Raw genomic sequence first — 19,845 nt, 5'->3', positions numbered from 1 at the left:
GTCTCTAATCAAGTTTTTTTCCTTCCGTATCAAGAAAATCACGAAGGCCTTGCCTAACTTTTGTAGTAGTGGTGATATCTGGTGATCCGCTGAAGCAGAACTCAACCCAAACTTCTGCACCTGGTACACTGAACGTGTAACAGCAACAGTTTTGGCCAAAGCCAAAACTGGATGCTCAGAATTGACGCTGTATAAACGTAATGATGACAAAACAAAACAAAAACGAACCTGTCACAAATGCAACCGTGAGCACTTTGATTTCCGAAGGGTTAATAAAATAAATAGTTTATAAATGTACGCTTTCATTTCAGATCTCATAATCTGGTAATAAATTATGTGATCTCAGCAGATACCTTCTGCTGTACAGTTCAGGTCACAAGCCATCTGAAAGATGTAAAATACTTCACTAGCAAGCTTGTCTCCTGGCTCAGCCAAAAAGAAAGAAAGCATGGAAAGCAAGCACAGAACACAAAGGAAAGCTGTCAATCAAATTCATTCATGCTATTAGAAACAGTAAAAGAGGGCAGTAAAGTGACCACCTGTAAGAGCAGCTGATAACTTCACAACATAATCACATATCAGACTTTCCAGTACACTTTTACTAAGAACACAGTCAAAATAAAAGGGTTTATTTTGCAACACTCAGACAAGTTCTGCTCTTTCCCCTTGAAGTTTTCTGTATATGTCTTTCTAAAAAGAGCAGGAAAAGATAATCTATTTTCTGCATTAAGCATACAGTAAAAAATATGTATATGTCCAAAGTGTGCTGCATGCTTAGAAGGAGCAAACCAAAACAGTGCTATCATCAGAATTCCATTCAGACGTACACACTGTTCAGAGGCCATAGCAGCTGACGCACACAAAGAACAATAGAAAAGTACATCCCCAACCTAATTAACAAATTTTGCTAATAAAAGACACCAGAATACACCACTGCTGTACTAAACTGAAACTCCCAAAACCTCTGAGGTCTCTTCTATCTACTCTCACCCCCATGAACTGCTCACTTTTTCTGGGAACGTCACTTTCTTAACCCTTCCTTTAACGGACGCTCTTTGGTCTATAGACATTTCTGTTTGCTGTTGACTGGATAACCCTAATTTGGATACACAAAACCTTCTCATCTTTCCTGCTCACTTATTTTCATATTTTCTGCTTGCTTTTCTACTCACATGTCTATGTGCTCGTATGTGTTTGGGAGAAAAGCGAAAGGGCCACCTCAGTCCCAAAATACCTCTAATGCAGAGAGCTTTTCCCCTATGAGAATGCAAGCAAGCATCCTGAACTCTTTACTACCGCTACACAGTTGTACAGATCCATAAGCCCTTGGTTTGTCTAAATGCAAACATTTTTTATTCAACTATGAGCTATCTGGACAGGAACTTTGCCCCCCAAGAACACATTTAAAAGAATTATTTAAAAAATTCTATGTAAATATTTAATGAATTAGCAATAATTATCAATATGATCACAGGTTGTTCACACATGAAGCATGATTTTAGGGGCAAATTGTGTATGTTCTCATGTGTTTGAAAATTTTTTGAGGACACCCTCAAGTATTTGGCATTTATATATTCCTGCTACATGTGTCTATTTCATAAACTTTATTTTTAACCAATGTTGTTTTCAGCATTGCTTAGGAAATACATATCAGCAAAACAGACGTTCAAAATACTTAAACTTTTAAGAAATAATTAAAAATATGCTCTCCCAAACAACTTAACACCATAATCATGGCTCAAATTTTCAGTAGTAACCAAGGTGAAAAAGATCCTTCTCTCTTATGAATGTGGTGGAAAAAGCAGTCTGATAGGGTTACCTTAAGACCAGAGACAGTTTGTTACAGTTCAGCATCTCTCCTGAAATAAGGCTATGCCATTCTCCTTGATTCCAAAGCACTTAACACACAACAGAACTTGGTTTTACTACCAGCCATACAGTGAATACTCTGTGTATTACTGGTGCTCATAGGTCTAATGACTAAATCTAAACTTTTAAAATTCCTATTCATTTTGTCACCATGACATCAACATATTATGTCACTAGTTAGAATTCCCCTTTCAATGGTAGAAGCTAAGTTACGATATAGTAGAAAGAATATGTACAGAAAGAAGTTTGCTGGGGTTAGGAACATTGCATGCTTTCCTTTTAATACTGAATCAAGGGACAGCAAACTGAGAAGCAGCCCAGGAGAAAAAATCAACATGAACAGTACAATCTGTCTTTGAGTGTACTATCCAGATTTGCAGAAAACCAGCATTTTATTTCTTTTCCTATCCTACGGTCTGTGAGATTAATTATTTGATTAGTTTTCAGTGACACAATATTAATAAGTCATTTTCAAAACTGCAACACAACAGATATTTTGCAGCTTAATTTTAATCTTACAGAGTGTCATTGATAAAAATTAAATAATTTTGATTTACAACAAAATAAGGGGGAAAATCCACATCTGCAGCTAAAAAATTCCAAACCCTTGAATTACTTAGATGAGCGATTAAAACCAAGCTGCAACGAGCCCTCCAGTATCTCAGACTCCATGCACTTGTTTCTAATAATAAAGGCCCTTAAGGCATCCTTACCCGTTATGTCAAACCAAAGTGGTGTTCTAGGAGGTTCAACAGCTATTACACCAATCATGTGAGCAACTGGGTCACTTTCCATCACCGTAAAAGAAAAAAATGACTCCTCAAAATAAATAGGCTCTGTGGGTGGGTCGGGCTTTGGAATCCATTCTATGTGAAGCCGTGTAGTTGAAGATTTTTGTGGACGACCATTATCTACAGCTTTAATCTGCGAAACAGACACACAGGATCACATAAATCATTATGTCACATAAACAGAAAGTAGTAATAAGCTCCAAGCATATTTGCTTGTGTGAGATATATCCAAAAAGGTTAAGTGTCTCTCAAAGTGCCACTTGCCCTTCATTATCTGGGGAGCAAATGGAGAAAAAGTGTGCAGCACCTGATAGCAGCACAAACTGTTACCATAAATTCACTTTTATTTTGCTTTCTCCCTGAAGGTGAGTCAAACTGATTGTTCATGTTCCCTCATCACATACATTACCTGTCAAGTTCTGGAAAAGAACAGAAGTTTCTTGATTAACAATACAAACATCTGAAATCATCCTTTAACAAAAACCAAACCAAAACAAAAAAACAAAGAAACCCACAAAACAATGCTTCTGGATTTGTTGAAGCTTTCTTCCTTCAGATACTGCACTCATCTGCCAGCTGCTGAATAAGAAATGAACAGATAAAAGAACACTTTACATATTCATGATATACGAGACTTTGACTCACTGAAAGGATATCGTAGTCCCTTGCTGCAGAAACTTTCTTTGATGAAACCACTCCAGTTTTCGGTTCAATAAAGAACTTGCCATGTTCATCACCATCTTCAATGCTGTAGGAGATCTCTGCATTGGGGCCTTCATCTTTATCTGCAGCAATAACTCGATAGATTGGCTCTCTCCTAGTGGTTCTCTCTCGCTCTGGTTTACCACGCACTGGAAGCTGAATTTTGTAGAACTTTTGCAAGAATTGAGGTTTATTGTCATTCTCATCTAAGACCTTCACAATCACCCGTGCAATTGTTGATTTTGCAGGAGTACCATTGTCTGTCACTGTTACCTGTTTTTATTAAAAAGGATACAGTTAGTGCTCAATTCAAACACAGTCCTTCCAACAATGCTCTTCCTAAATCAGATTTTCCTACAACTGCCTATGACAACTGTAAAGTTCTCCCCTAACTTCACTTAAAGACAATTGCATAAAGCTATTAGTTGAATATTTACAAAAGGCACTACAAAAGCTTATTCAGCTACTATCTTAATATTTTGACACATGAAATGCAAATATTCATGCTCATCTCTAACAGATGGCATGATTTCCACATAAATGAGTATCTGTTTCCTTCAGTGCTTGTAATGGAACACCAGTACATACCTTTCAGTTCACAAAAAAACCCAACCAAGCTCAACCAAAAAAACAAAGCACATTCCAAATGAGGAAATCAAAAGGGGTATGTAATAACATGTCCGTTAACATAAAATTAGCACTGCCCTGAGCTGAGCAGAAGACAAATGTAAATTGAGAAAAATCTCTTTGAATTGAAGGCAACATCAGTTTTGAAGGCATTGCTGACATTAACAAAGAGAACACTAAGACATGAGAAAACAACTTGAAAGTAGTCTAAAATAACTGCATAAGAAAGTGCCAATTGGCACTCAGAAAAAAGTTACAAATTGGGAATAAAAAAATGGGGTATATTAGTTACTATTATGTAAGCAGAACTTCAGTCAAGGATCAAATTCAATAGCAAACAAGGAATAAACCCACCAACCCATCTGGTCAACATTTCAATGCTCAATTAATTAGCCAGATGTTCAGCACTTGGTTCATAATACTGCCCACCATTCTGCGCATTTCTAAGTTTCTTTTCAACCTATTTTCAAGGTTGTAAACATAAAACTAACACATGGGAAAACTGCTACTTTGGGTCATGCTATCGGTCAGTATTGTTCTGTACTCAAGAGTTCTTCCATCAGATATTTCACATACTTTTAGTTAAAACTTAACAACCAGCTGGAATTCAAAATGCAGAAAGAATGAAGGATTATAAATTACACCAACAGGCAATAACCCGTGTTCCAAACTAAAGAGCAACCAGCTTAAACTGCTATTTTATAGGGAATGATGAAACCAGGAGGATCTATGTACCATTACATGACATTGCAATCTTAAACTTTCTGAGTTCTGTACATGTTCCCTTAAGGTTATAAACTTAAGGTTAAATTAGCACGACTGCTAGCAGACAACTGCCCATAACATTATACTGTGAGTGTGATCTCTGGCACCAGTTTTGGCCCAGAACAAGTAGCACAAAAACACGCTGCCTGGCTGCAGCCTGAGAATTCACACAATTCAGACGCCATTCTCAACAGGCAACTTGAACATGGCCAACCTGTTCCAGGGATAAGATGTAAGCAATCAAAGCCATACTGTGTCAGGTGGCTTCAGGGTCAGAAAATAATCCACAGTTCATTTTATTTACTGTATAAATCTAATACAAAAGTCAGTATAATATGTGTAGAGGTAAAAGTCACGATATACCAATTTTACAACCAATATACATAGCAGTGGTCAAGAAATAAGATAAAACTGACATGAAGTGCTCTGGGAAACTGATGCAACCAGATTTAATGAGACAATTTGAAAAGAAAATAATATAATGACTTTACAATTTACAAAAATAACGTGTCTAGTACTAAATCAGATTTGCAATTAACTTTGTTACTATTACTACTACAAACTCACTGCAGAGGATATTCTGCCTTATTGCTACTTAGGTGTAAAGAGTTCTTTTCAAAGTTGATATAGAAACAAAAATAATGATAAAAAATTGGTCCAACAGCTGCATTAATCCAGCTTGCAATGCACCAAAGGGATAGAAATGGTTCAGGAAGACTGCAGGTATACTGCAACTGGGCAAAAGGATAGTTTGTGCTAACAGGGAATACATTCATCTCCCAAGTCTATGCAGTCATTGCATTCCTACTAGAACAGCTCTCTAAGGATTTCACAAGTTTTGAATAAGTCTAGACTTGCTTCTCTGGCTTTAATGTTAGTTTTGCCAACTCCAGTTGCAGCCAGTTCCTTTTATCTATCATCCAGGAGGAAAGGTATGATAAAGGTTCCAGATAAATCTTAATACATAAGGATCACTGTGAATATTAATTCTTCATTACAAGTGAAGTACCATGCTGTTACACTGCTTGACAACATTGTGAAACTGGATGACTTAAAGCTGTCTTCTTTTCATGTTGTTTGACAGAGAATCAGAAAGTTATTACATAAATTCAAGGCAATCAATTAAATGTAGCTAAATAAAAGCATTATGTCGTGATCTTGGACTCTGGCTTTATAATGCATGTTTTGCAACTCATGGGATTGGTAAATATGTTACACAGAAAATAGGGCTACTCACATACGATCAGTTTGTATCCTCAGTGTTAGAAAAAACATTCTGTGCTTCTTTTCCAGAAGCCTATATTCAGCGAAAGTTAGGCTGAAATAGCTATTCCAATAATTACACAGGAAAATTTAAAAAGGAATCACACTCATTTTAACAACTGTGCCTTTGTACTGTTTGAAAGAAAATCCTGGTTTACAGATATAAAACCAAAAAATTGCATTCAATTTGTACCTTTACTCTTTTCTTATGAGAAAGCCCCAAGACACTGTTTTTATAAGTAGTTTTATGGTAGTTCCCTGCATTGTAAAATAATGAACATAGAAGGAAGTTACTTCTAAAATCCAGTTCTTTAAATTCTTCATATAATAATCAAGTCTGCTAAACTTAACTCTGTAAAAGTTATAGTCACTTATAGTCACTGTTTTTCAGAGAACTAAAGAAATTATTTACCTCCAGTATGTGTTCTCCCTGCTGCTCTCGATCTAGTTTTCTGGATGTGGTTGTAATTAGCCCTGTAAATATAAGAGAATAATTAATCAATCCCTCAAGAAAATAATTGAATGAAGGTTAGGTTTAATCAGCAGTTACTGATATCCTCAATCTCAACTTCTTCTTAGGTGGCCTCCTATTTTTACAGAATTTACGCTTTTATTAAGGGAAGGATGAGGGGTTTTCGATCCTTAAAAGCCATGAAAATATTCTTTGCAATCTGAAAACTAAACTGTTGTAACCCTGACAACAAACACATTTCAGTGTTCCAGCACATCTGTGCATGTTATGTTTCTGACAGATGTATGTAATTCTCTTCACGAAGTCTTGTTTTCAGAGGGTGTTCATATGCCTTTTTCAAAGGGTGGTTACAGATATTTGCTGAATAATTTCCAATCTCTTCAAGAGAAACATCTATTTGTATTTTTAGTGATAATGACCAAAAAAGGATGACTTGAAGAGATGCAGTAGTGGTGGAAACCAGAGCAATCTGTCTGTGTTGGCTTGATTTGGCAATGACAAGGAGTCAAACAGTTGCTGTTGACAATAGCAGAGAATGACCACAAGTTTTTGATTCACGATGTTACATTTTGTCACAAGAATGTGATATGCCCTTGACACAAGATTAGAAAGGTGTGATGGGTTTTGCTTTAAATGATGGAAGTTGAACAGTCAGAGGTGAAAAAAGACAGTGAAAATTAAATACAAAAGAATCTTATTTGAATTAATTCTTCCTAACAGTGAGTTCAAAATTTTAACTATTGAGTTTAATGAAAAGTCAACTTGGTCAACTCTCAATCAGAGTGGAATGGCTTGCTACGGTGTGTCATGGATGCAGACGCAAGAGATAACTCAGTTTCTTTGCTGCATGAAAGCCATTAATCTCTTCGCAGGTACAACTTGGCCCCACAAACACCACTGCTTTGTTCACATAGCATTGAACATATGCTAGTAAATCCTGCTAGATTCAACTTGGCTTTTCATGAACCAAACACCAAGACTTGTATTTGCCTGGCTTAAGCCACTAGCATCCCACACTCTCTGAAGCAGGAATCTAACATACGTTAACTACAGAGAACACTGCAACGTTGCAAAATATTTTATCCAACTATCCCAGCTTTTTACAATGACAGGGAAGCATTGCCATCTTCATCCTTAATTGTCAAACTGAAAAACAGGGAAGCAATTACCCAATTAAGGATAAAATAAGAGATCAAGACACAGGCAGTATACTTCATATTCCTTTTCCAACTGTAGTGTAAACTTTTTATTAATAAGACCTCATATAAGCAAAATTAAAAGTTTTATAGAAACTTATAAAGTTTTCAACGTTGGTCTGCTCCAATAAAAAAAAGTCTTCAATTTTGTCTCACAGCTGATAAAAAGCAGAGCATGTAAGAAAAGCAATAAAGATTTCAATTTCACTTAAAAGAGAAAGGCCAACAGAAACAGAATTGTGTACCACAGGTGCATACCTACTCAATACTTCTGTCAAAATACAGCTGTAGTCTACATATACCAACAAAATAGACAGCCTGTACTAAATAATATGAACAAAACCTATATAAGGCAATATTAAAGCTGTCAAATGTTCAAGCAACTGTTTTCCAAAAGCACAGATAGTGCAAATAACGGTTGTTTCAATTATGGTCAAATCTTCCCTTGTTTTTCCAGCAATTTGGTTTTCCATGGTATCAAATCCATTATATATCTAGTATTCTAGACAATGATGTATCATCTTATCCTGCTTTATAATTTTATGCTTTTACAGCCCATAGAAGATATGTATACTATTGTTAGGATACATCATTTGGTAAGTTACAAAGAATGGAGGGATGAAAATTAAAACAAAAAACCCAAACCGAAAACAAATAGCAAGGAAAAAAGACACATTATTACTGTGAATTTAGGAAGGGGGGGAAGAGGGAGAAAAAAAAGGATGTGACAATTCTCTATTAACCTTTGCATGGAGATTACAGAGTTGTGAACAATGACAATTGAAAATATTTATTGTCACATATTCTAAACAAAGCTTTAATTTCCCGGTTAAGTCTGGTCAAGCCACACATTTTCTTTTCACAGGTTCTATTGGAAACAGCACAGGACTATTAACTGGAATAAGTGGCAGAGTTGATGCCTCATCTGCTTTCCTCCAGCAAAGGGCCTTGTAGTGCCTTCAAGAAACAAAAGTTCTCCTAAATACCACTTTCTATTGAGTACCTCCAGAGAAAGCCAGCACTAGCCCTCCTCTGAAGCATTTAATCTCAAGACTCACCAGAGTCGCAAAAAAAAAAGGATAGATTTTAGCATAGCCAGTGAAGGAGTTGGTTGTTGAATGGCTAGGTTGAGGATGGGGAAAATCTCAAAAAGCATAGGAAAAATACAGTAATCCTAGCGCAAATATCTCAGGATGCTTGCATTTCTCTGAATATTCTGAATATTATCTGAATATTCATTTCTCTGAATAGTCTACATCCTCTGACAAGAATCCATCTCTCACAGCAGCATCAATTACATGTAAGAGCAGAAAGACTGCACCTTTCAACAGTTCCCTATCCACTTTTTCCTCATGAAGAGCCATTAAGACTGGAGCCACCGCTAGTAAATGACAATTAACACTGGAGAAAAAAGAAAACAAAAAAAACCCAACTCAAAAGCTTTTGCTGCAAGCAGTCAAGACAAAATTCTATCATATACCACTACTCTATATAAGTTTGTTAAAGAAAGTCTAATTCCAGATAAAATTCCTATTAATGAAGTTGGTCAATACAACTCAAATAGGTAAGCAGAAAAATATCCAGTAAGAACAAAATATATATGCTTTGATCTGTTAAAACCTCCACTCTTTTCAACCAAGCATGCCACACTTCTGTTAAAACACTTCAGACCACTAACAGAAGGGCTTAGTCTTCATATATATCCTGTATGTTCAGCAGAAAGTAATGCCAACAAAGGAAATGTAACACTTCTGGATTTAGAATCACATACACATGCATGACATTCTTTTTATTTAACTCTTTACTGCTAGACACTTTCCTAAGTGCAAATTTAGCTTCAGAGAAGTGTTTCGCTTCAGCTTAAGATCATAAAAGGTTTGGTTATGGTAATCACTAGAGCTTTCCCTTTTTCCCAGTTTTTTTATATTATAAAATGTTTAATGCTGCACCAACAGATTTCATCCATTGTTGAACAGCTTTTCTGAACTATGGCCATGATAATAAAGTTGAGTATTCCTATGCAGTGTAGCTTTTAGGACTCTCTGTTAAGAGGGCTGGGGAGAATCTTTGGACCTAATACAAGTCAGCTCTGCAAAAAGAGCCACCACTCTACTCTTTCTACTGAAAACAAAAGTTTTCAAGTTTTTTAGATTGAGCTCCTTTCTGTGACACTTTGGAGATCTCCTTGCTGTTCCCCTCCCTCTAGACAAATAAATGCATGACCACACTTTTGCATACAGCACATCCCCACAGGAGTGGCAAGTAAAAGATGATTTCACTTAAGCTCTGAAGAAGTCTGTAAAACAATCAGTTTTGAAATCCTCATTATAAGATAGGGAGAATTTGTTTATTGCTGAATGAAATGACAGCATGTGTGAGAAACCTGTCACTGTGACAAACCATTCAATTTTGAAGTAAAACTGACTCAGAGCAACTACAACACTTTTTATCAGTAACTTCAACAGATACAAGACAAACTAAATATAAGGGAGGTCGTATTTGGTCACTGAGGTTTTTGTCCTCTGTGTTAAATGCAAACCATAACCAGTCAGCAGAAATGGTTTCTCTGGACTGCATCAGTCAATTACCATTTAAGCTCTCATCAGTCATGATTACTGCAACTCAGTCAATTATTATTTAAGCTCTTGTTCCCCCACTGCAATCTCAAAACTGAAAAATTACTAATGAATTTTTAAGGGTTTTTTTTAACATACTGTTATATACTAAGATCCGTTTACAAGGTCTTAATATATAAATCAGTCTAAGAGTTAAAAGAAGTATGGATTTTAAATTCAGATGTGACTGTAATGAAAATCTAATTTAACTAATGCATAACACAACCCAAAGGTACTGAGCAAATTATAGCACACATTCTGTAAGTTGAAGACCAATTATGTCTCCAAGTGATCAACATGGTGTCTCACCTCAAGGCAGGATTTCCTTCATTCTCATTTCAAAAATGGTATATTATATCCAATTCAAGACAGCTTTTGCTTCTAGACAGAGAAATATATCTTTCTTTTGTGTGATCGGCTAAGAAGTCCATTGGAATCAGCAGTTTCCTCCTCATGAAAGTACTAGGTGTAATCAAGTCATGTCTTACACATCTCTCATAATACAGTGAGCATCAAGTTTCACTGTTTGAAAGTTCTCTTATGACATTTTTTAAATTGCTTCCAATATCTCAATACTTCCTGAAATATGGACAGAGTGGTTGGTAACATAATAATCCATGACTGTTTCATCACTGCCACTGAAAGACAACAATTTTGTTTTCATTCTTCTTTCAGCTGTTTTCAAGTTGACAATGTTTTACACCTAACTTACCTTACAATCAATGACCATCAGAAAAGGCCCACATTTCCTTTCTAAAGGTGTTCAGACAAGCTTTTTGGCAAGACTGTACTCAAATCTTGTCTTCTATGTAAGCCAAAACAAGGCTACTCAACCAAAATAAATGAACAGGTTAATAAAAACAGGTCAAGGAAAATTAACAGCAGAGGGATTAAAGAACAGATTTCAGCTTTCCAGCTGGCAAAAAATAAATTCCATGTCTTACTAGCCATGTACAGATGATGACTGTAAGCTAGACAGCATGCCACTGTAATATATCACCATGAAGGCTGGTTACTGAGTTAAAAAAGACAAAAATAGTCCTAACAAGTTATCATACTGGAGCAAGCATATCGAAAAGGAACTGAACAGCTTGGTTCACATGGTCCTAAAGATAGTTCCTTAGCAATTTCACTTGCTTTTCATTCCTAACTCTTCCTGGTTCTAAGCACCTTAGTAACTCTCAAAAAAACGAGCAACAGAATTGTCACCAGTAATTTTCAAGTGCTGAAATATAATTGTAAATATAAAGTCCCCAAAAGAACTAGCAATATAATTTACAAGCACATTAAATGGCTGCAAGTACCTCTTCTGCTCAAGTCCAACACTTAAAAGCAATCATTATTGTTCTTTCATTTAAGACTGCAAAACTGGTACTATTTTTCAAGAGAAATTGAGTGCCCAGGTTCCTCTTTCAACTCTTCTATCCATATACTCTCTCCATTGGTTATGCTGTTGCTTGCTTGTTCTCTCTGGCCTCTTGAATTTCACTTTTTTTTTTTTTGCTATACAGTTGTTTAGGTAGAACAAAGACTGATTCTGCCTAGCACAGCTCATAGTCTGTGGCTTAACAGACTTTTCTGGGTAGTTTAAATCCACATTTGGGGCTAAAGGAGTAATTTTCCACTTCATATATAAACTTAATGATCAGGGTAATTTACAAAAATGAGATACACTACCCTTTAGATAGTTTTAGAAAAATTTAAATGGAGACCTACTGCAGCACACTGTGTTGAAATCATTGTCCCCTTTTTTTTAGTATAGCATGATTGGACTAAACTAGTGCACGCTTTCACAGTTTTGATGTCATTCCCCCTTCAATTCCCATATGCAGCAGTTCAAGCAAAAGCGAATAGAACATTCCCGTAGTGTACAGGCACTTTAATAAACTCCTGACTGAAAGATCTAAAATACATTTAAGAACTACACACTCTATTTGCTCTTCAGATCATCTTTTCTTAGGCACTTCCTAATTTGTCTTTCAGATGGCTGGTGCATATGCTTTAGATTTCATCCACAAAAAACTCTGTTGGTACATTTGTTCCAGATGAATACATCTTGCCCTTTGAATGGTGCTCCACGAAAAGTCAAGCAATAATTGAGATCTCAGTCCTACCCAAGTCAGGATTGCATCAAACAAGGGATAACACCCTGTCCATAAGGGCGTATTTGTGTAGCATATTTATGAGGTACAGTAATATCAGTGTTTATTAGTTTGTTTCTTGTTACCAAGACAGACTGTAAGCCTTGTATATAGAATCAAAAAGTAGATTACTTATTCCTATGGCTAATATTTCATACCAACAGGCACCAGGTTTATCTTTAACCAGGCAATTTAACTACTCAGTCTTACTACTACCCAATAAAAGTGCAAGGTGCATATCTGAAGCTGAGTCACTTTCCTGAACTATTTCAACAGCATCCTGGAATTTGCTGATCATTAGTAATTTTTCTGATTTTAGAATGGAGCTGACAAGCAACCCACCAAGGATTATTAATGTACAGCATAAGGAGGAGAAAATACTTTACATACTAAGTCATCCAATTCAACAAACATTGTAGAGCTTCAATTTCACCTAGATTTCAAATGAAGTATAAAATCTGTGTTTAGTGATCATATAATTACAGAAAACTGTATCCAACAAAAGCAAATCATGTAGTTTTGTATACTCTAATTAGTCACTGAGTACATTATTTTTAGTCTGGATTTACTAAGACAGCAGCATTAACTTCTGCAGTAATGTTTTTACGAGTAGAATTAATTTGGGAAATAATGAAAATAACTATATAAATAATCAAAACCACCCAAATAGTTATATTAGAAAACTAAATCTATGATCATGCATTCTGAGTGCTTGAAAACATTTTGGATACGTCTAGTTTCACTGTCAATCATATTCTTTTGGTAGTTTGTTTCTCTTATACAAAAGATAAAAACTGGAAGTGTATGCAGTATAAGATGAAATCACAAAAAATGATATTTAATAAATAATAAAAAGTAGTTAAAATAATTTTTAATGAAAAATAAAACAAAACCCAAGCATGATTATTGAAAAGAAACCAGGAAGTGACAATAAATTTCCTCTAAAATGAACTTTGATCTTACTATCAACAGAACACTATAAATTTTTCTCTTTGCTTACTTTGTGAAAATACTCTTGCCTTCAAAAACCACATCAATTCAAAGTTCAAATGCCTTCAGTAATTAACTCTAAGCTACCTGATCTTCATTTTTATAATCTCATTTTGAGATACACTATCTTTGATACTTAAGGACAGAATTATTACCATAAAATCACACATTATCTTGAAACATCTTTTCAAACCTGACATAATCTTACTGTATTTATAGTGCTTTAACAGAGAAACAAACACCACACTCCTTTCCAAACTTGGCTTTTGTTTGTTTGGACTTTATTCCCCCTAAACAAAAGAAAGAAAATGCATTTTCCAGCTTATAGTAGTCAGCACTGAGGAATCGAAAGGGTTTTTTTTTTTAAATCATTATCAGTTGAGAGAAGTAATTAAGAACAGAGAAAGTTGTTCAAATAACACTAAGAATATAAGGATATTTCCAGCACCATTACAGGCTTTCTTTAGAGGCCCCCAAGTTCCCTATACATGTAAACCCTAAAATATTAGTTTCTAAGTAAAAATTTGGAGATTTGGTTTTAATTGCATGTTATTTCCTACATTTACAATACAGAATGTACTAAAATAAGTCTGGAATAGACTGCAGGCCTAGTTACTGATTTAAAGTGAACTGCTTTTGTAACTGACCCATATACATAAAGAACTCCACGCAACACTCGTAACAGAGATGATAATGGAAAGTGCTGTCAAAGGTCTTGTCAGCTCTCAGCAAAACTGAGGAACAATTTTACAGCTCACTTCTAGTTAGCCTTTGAACTGTGACTCCACTGTGAATTTTTCAGATAGAAAAATAATATTACTTCCTATAGAACTAAATTTTTGCTGGGGTTGAGCTTTTATTTTCATTGATTTAAAAAAATAAAAAAATCATGCCAAACTAGATGTGAATCAGGGCATTACTTCTGAGTAATCATCTCTTAATAGGAAATTAATCAATACTAATGTTACAGTGTTGTTATATACACAAACTCCTTTAAGTTACACTATTCCGAGAGCCTACCAAGGAAAGACTGATATTCTTGAAAGAATGTGTGAACGTGGTACTTGGCTCATAACAGTATCTGATCACTGTCTCTTCCATGGTTAGAATTATAATTTTGCACATTATATACTCCAGCTCAAAAGAACATATGATATAGAGGGAGTCTGGCTCCACCCTTGGCAAGCTTGCAGATGACATGAAGCTGAGCGGCGTAGATGACACAAGAGAAGGATGGGGTCCCATCCACAGGGACCTAGACAAACCTAAGAGGTAGACCCACAAGAACCTCAAGAAGTTCAGCAAGTCCAAGTGCAAGGTGCTACACCTGGATTAGGGCACACTCAGACTGAGATGAACTCATTGGGAGCAGCCCTGCAGAGAAAGGCTTGCGTGTTCTTATGGATGAAGCCTGGACATGAGCCAGCACTGTCCACCTGCAGCCCAAAAGGCCAGCCACATCCTGGACTGCATCAAAAGCAGCATGGTCAGCAGGTCAAGGGATTCTGATTCTACCCCTCTACTCTGCTCTTGTGAGACCTCATCTGGAGTACTTTGTTCAGCTCTGGGGATGGTCATCAGCACAAGAAAGACATGGACCTGTTAGAGTTGGTCCAGAGGAAGGCCAAAAGAATCATCAGAGAGCTGGAGTATCTTATAGGAAGACAAGTTGAGAGAGTTGGATTGCTCAGCATGAAGAAGGAGAAGGTTCTGGGAAGCAGAGCCTTCCAGTACCTAAAGGGGGATTATAAAAGAGGAGAGTGACTTTTTACACAGGCAGGTAGTGACAGGACAAAGGGAAATGGTTTTAAACTAAAAGAGGAGAGATTTAGATTAGACATTAAGAAGAAATTCTGTCAGAGGGTGGTGAGGCACTGGCACAGGCTGCCCACAGAAGCTGTGGATGCCCCATCCCTGGAAGTGTTCAAGGCCACATTGAATGGGGCCCTGAGCAATCTGATCTAGTGGGTGGCATCCCTGCCCATGGCAGGGGGGTTGGAACCAGATGAGCTTTAAGGTCTCTTTCAACTCAAGGTTTTCTATGATTTCATGAGTGTTGCATCAGAATATGGTAAAATTGAAAGAAAACCTCACTTTCTTTCAAACTCTTGGTTTACAACACAGATCATGCTGAGCATGGTCTGCAGTTTTTATGTATTTCTAGGGACAAGTAAAGCAGAAGGAAAGGATGGCTGTACTTCTCACTTATTTTCCCAGTTCCTACCATTTCTCTTTTTCAAAAAAGACGTAAGAGAACAAATAAAATAAATTTTAAAAAGCTCCAATTCCACCACCCAAAATTTAAAAGTGCTCTCTACATAAATGCTTGCAAGTAACTTCTAAAATAGTTGCCTCTATTATAGGAAAATTTCTGTCTTTTCAAATGCTAAATCCCTAAATATTGTAGTGAGTGGATACAAAGATATACAAAGAAATTTCACAGATACCAACTTGTTTTCCCAGTTAGAAAAAAAGACCAGATTGAAAACCACTACTCTAGTAGCACTTCAGGGCTTTAAACAATATTTAAAAATAAAAATAAAAGTAGCTTTTTGCAGAATTAAACTCTCCAATTGTATGTATATATAAACTTTTATCTACTCATGTAGCCCTCTGTGGCTGCAGGAGTTTAAAAAACACTTGGATTAATTTTGGTCACATTTTCAGTAAAGCTAAAGGAAAAAAAATCTGCTTTAGAGACAGTGTAATGAAATACTTCACTTTCTCTGCATGTGAGAGGTAAACAGCTGGGCACATGGAAGCTGCTACATATGCTTTGAGCTGTGTGACATGAGTGAACAATAATTGAGCCTGGCATTGTTTGCCAGCTATAGAAGTTACAAGAACAATTTCAGCATTTGGAACTTTATTTAACTTTAAATCACATAAGCTTGCAATGTAGTAATACTGGTTTTATTCAAGTTCCAAAATATTACGTCAGTTGGGATTAAAACCCACAAGTAGTTAAACAACAAAGATTTCCTTTGTTAAAATGAAGCCAATACTACTGTGCGGTCACTGGCCCTTCATTTCCTTACTAAGTAATTCTCCAGTGTTATCGGAAACCCATGGAAGTTGTTTGCAGCTGTGCCCATTTCCTATTTCACTTCAGTCTCCAAATCAGACAGATACACGCACACACAGAGACACACACAGATGCTGCTTTAAAGGTTACTGAGTAAAACGCACAAGACAGAGTTATGTACTGAAATGGGCTATCACTCAAAGCTTCTGCTGAAATGCCCTATTCAAACATCCTTATCTAAATGGACTAACTCCTATACCACAGGATTACTACTTTTGTCAAAGGAATGTCCATAGCATTCTCATAATAACACCAAAGTGGTTCATATATGAATTAATGCATCTTTACAGCACTCCCAAGCAATTAGATCATGCAATTATTTCTGGCTTACACCTGCAAAGCCTAAATATGGGAAAATTAACAACTCAAAATTCATTTTGCTGCTCTCCTGTCCAGCTTGTGAACCCAAGCCTAGTTTTCAGAAGGACACATCATTTTCATTCCAAGTTTCATTAAAAGCATAGAAAGCATATGCAACAAGCATTTCTGCAAAGCTGACTCAAAATTGTTATATGGAGCAATACCAAGTACCTCCCTTCCTCACTTGCTATTACTGTTTTAAATTTCTAAAATAAGGCATGACTTCTCGAGCAAGTGTTTTTTACTATCCAACTCTGATTCCCTTGCCAAGCCAAATCTGACTGGTACAATAAATATAACAGAAGTCCCAGGGAAGTAGAAAGGAGCATACCAATTGGGCAAAAAGATGAAATTATTTCTAGCCCAAATATATGGGCAAGGCAATCCAAAAAGAGTACAAGGGTCTTCCCTGGCCCTGTATGAATACCTGTTTAGGATTCCATTTTCTTGCTCAGTAAGAATAAGGAGAGTTGAACTCTGCACTATGCAAGTGCAGATTTTCCCATTCCAATGCTCACACTGCCATTTGCAAGTCAGTATAAGCTTCTTTCAGCCATCTTAACTCAGCAATCTTTGAGATATTAATCATACAAAGCCTGTATCTTTAAGTAGCAGCCATACTTTAAAAACATGGCATGGCAAAACTATTACATCCATATGGACACTGATACAGAGTCTCAGGGAATTGCTGTCCTTCTCTTAGAGAGAGTGCAGCCTAATGGCTCTAGTTCTGCAGCAATTAAAGATGTTCTATTTCCATGTTTTATGACTTTATATGACTTGTTGAGTTGTTATTGTTGGTCAGTTAAAGGTGAATACCTTTCCTTTAATTTCACATGATGTTTTTGCCATGATTTATAGAATAAAGATAGAAGAAATGTACAAAGCACAGACAACAATGATAGGAAAAGAATTTGGTTGACAATGTCATTCTGGAGAACTGTAAGTATACATTTTAAATTGAGGAGCTAGTTTGCATACGACTCTTACAGTTCTTACTGGGTGAACAAAAAGCTCATATTTAATGCGTGCCCCACTCTCCTGTCTCAGAGAGATTACATGTTTTGATTAAAAGCTTTTACTAAAAGGAATACAATAACTGCCTCTCAAATTGACACTAACAGATCCATTTCTAAATGGTTAATCCAAATAGATTAGAAATTATATAATTATAATTCATAAACTCATAAATGTACGCTTATATACAATGGTATTATCAGCTATTACCAGTAAATGCCATATTAAGTACCCATTCCACTTTCTCAAAGAATTACTGCAATCCTATCAACTGTCATGCTTCCAATACTCCTTCTCAAAAGCAAAAAAGCAAACTAAGATATTATATAATATGAAAGAATAAAAGATGGGGAAAAATATAAATTTGTCCACTTATTATGACTTTGTACATGTAAAATAGAAATATTCAGTTTAATCTAAACATTACCATATTCAATTGTATTTTGTAAAGACAACCATGGAATTTACACCAGTGATATGTAAAACTTTTCAGTCCCACAATTAGATTGGAGTTGAATCAGTAACTTTTAAGTGAAACAGCTTGTTCCTTAAAGCATCCAATTTTTTTGTTCATTTCATTGCTTTCTCAGACAAAACATATCCAAATGCATCCAATCGACTATGGAAACTAGCAACTATTAGTATTTTGATAATTAAGATTCAATGTCTTTGATCATGTTACAAGGTAATTACAAAAGAAAAATACCATAATAGCTCACAAGCAAATAAACCACACCCACAAGAAACAGAAATACTACTACTTTCTACTATATGCACCAGAAAAAGCACTGTACACTGTGAGCTCCAAATCACAAAACCCAGAACTTTATATAAACCTTTGCTTTACATGAGTGTTGCTAAATTTGCAATCCTTTTCTGAGCCTCAGTGCAATAGCTCTAGTGTTAAGTGCTGGGATTAACCACAGAGTCCCAGGATGTGTTCAGAATAGCTATCAAATTGTGTTCATCTCCTTCCACCTAAACATATTAACATGAATTGAAAGTTTTCTGTTTTGTCAATTACTTCTGTATTTAATTACAATCTATTTGACAAGAAGTTATACACATATAAAGTAGTTACCATAATTTAAATGTTTGTCTAAAGTTGGGTTGAGATTGAGCGTGATAGTTGTGTGATCAGTCTTTGCTCTAATTCTTTCCTGCAAATAATATGATAACTGTTTTAATTCTACCTGAACAGCTCATATGTACAGCCATTTCTTTTCACTACATGGAAACTCCAAAGCTAAAGTAAATAGTATTTCATTTACTTTAATGAAAGGTCCAGTATATGTGAAAAGATTACAAAATGTCCTGTGATGTACTGTGTTATATATCCTGCTCGAAGAAGTGAAACAGCATGCAAAGAAAAACTTAGCAGTGTTTCTTGAACTAAGTTATTTTATAATTATTTAAAATATAAAAGATGTTTTGAAGTGTTAATGAAGATTTACTGAAGGTGATACTTGGAAACTGATTGCTGTAAGAAGCACGCAGATACTACTTCAGCTTAAGTAGTATTTCTGAGAATCAAAATTTTTGAGATCAGTCAATAATTCTTCTTATGAAAAGAAATCTCTTCTTTCTGTGAAAGATGAACTATATCCTACAAAGGTCCATGTCAGTCAGTTTCTAAAAATTCAGTATTATTGTACAAAGTATTATTGTACACACACATCTTAGATTGGAGACCATAAAATTCTAGAATGAATTAGCTACTTCAGGAGAACAGAATGTAGTGTTTCACTTGACACACGTTACATGTATGTTGTTGTTATTTATAATCTGTATTACTACTATGAGTAAGTTCTAGCCATGGACCACAATACCATTGCTTTAAATTTTATAAAGAGAAAGAAAATGATGGATCCTTGAGATGGAGAAGAGACAATAACACATTACCATCTAATACATATTTTTAACATTCACCACGTATTTTAACGCTAGCTTTT

The 19,845-nt window shown here is 35.7% G+C and overlaps 1 protein-coding gene across 9 annotated transcripts in view; it reads right to left on the bottom strand.

The window, feature by feature from the left end:
- The window catches only part of FAT1 (FAT atypical cadherin 1), a 107,750-nt gene that overhangs the window by 46,419 nt on the left and 41,486 nt on the right, over positions 1-19,845 (bottom strand). For 6 of the 9 annotated variants that reach the window (XR_003526393.1, XM_027635618.1, XM_027635619.1 and 3 more), the window contains exons 4-7: positions 6,430-6,491; positions 3,306-3,635; positions 2,583-2,793; positions 354-422 (exon numbers count right to left, since the gene is read on the bottom strand). Coding sequence is in view for 8 of the 9 variants with exons in the window: in XM_027635618.1 (XP_027491419.1) it covers positions 354-422; positions 2,583-2,793; positions 3,306-3,635; positions 6,430-6,491 (672 nt within the window). In the remaining variant the exon portion in view is untranslated. The remainder of the gene's footprint in view (positions 1-353; positions 423-2,582; positions 2,794-3,305; positions 3,636-6,429; positions 6,492-19,845) is intronic. The other 3 variants (XM_027635616.1, XM_027635620.1, XM_027635621.1) reach the window with 1 other exon arrangement.

Source organism: Corapipo altera, unplaced genomic scaffold (genome assembly GCF_003945725.1).
Source record: "Corapipo altera isolate COAL_440 unplaced genomic scaffold, ASM394572v1 22b, whole genome shotgun sequence".
NCBI lineage: Eukaryota > Metazoa > Chordata > Aves > Passeriformes > Pipridae > Corapipo > Corapipo altera.
Note: the sequence above shows the minus strand (reverse complement) of the source record. Positions and strands in the feature narration are given on the sequence as shown.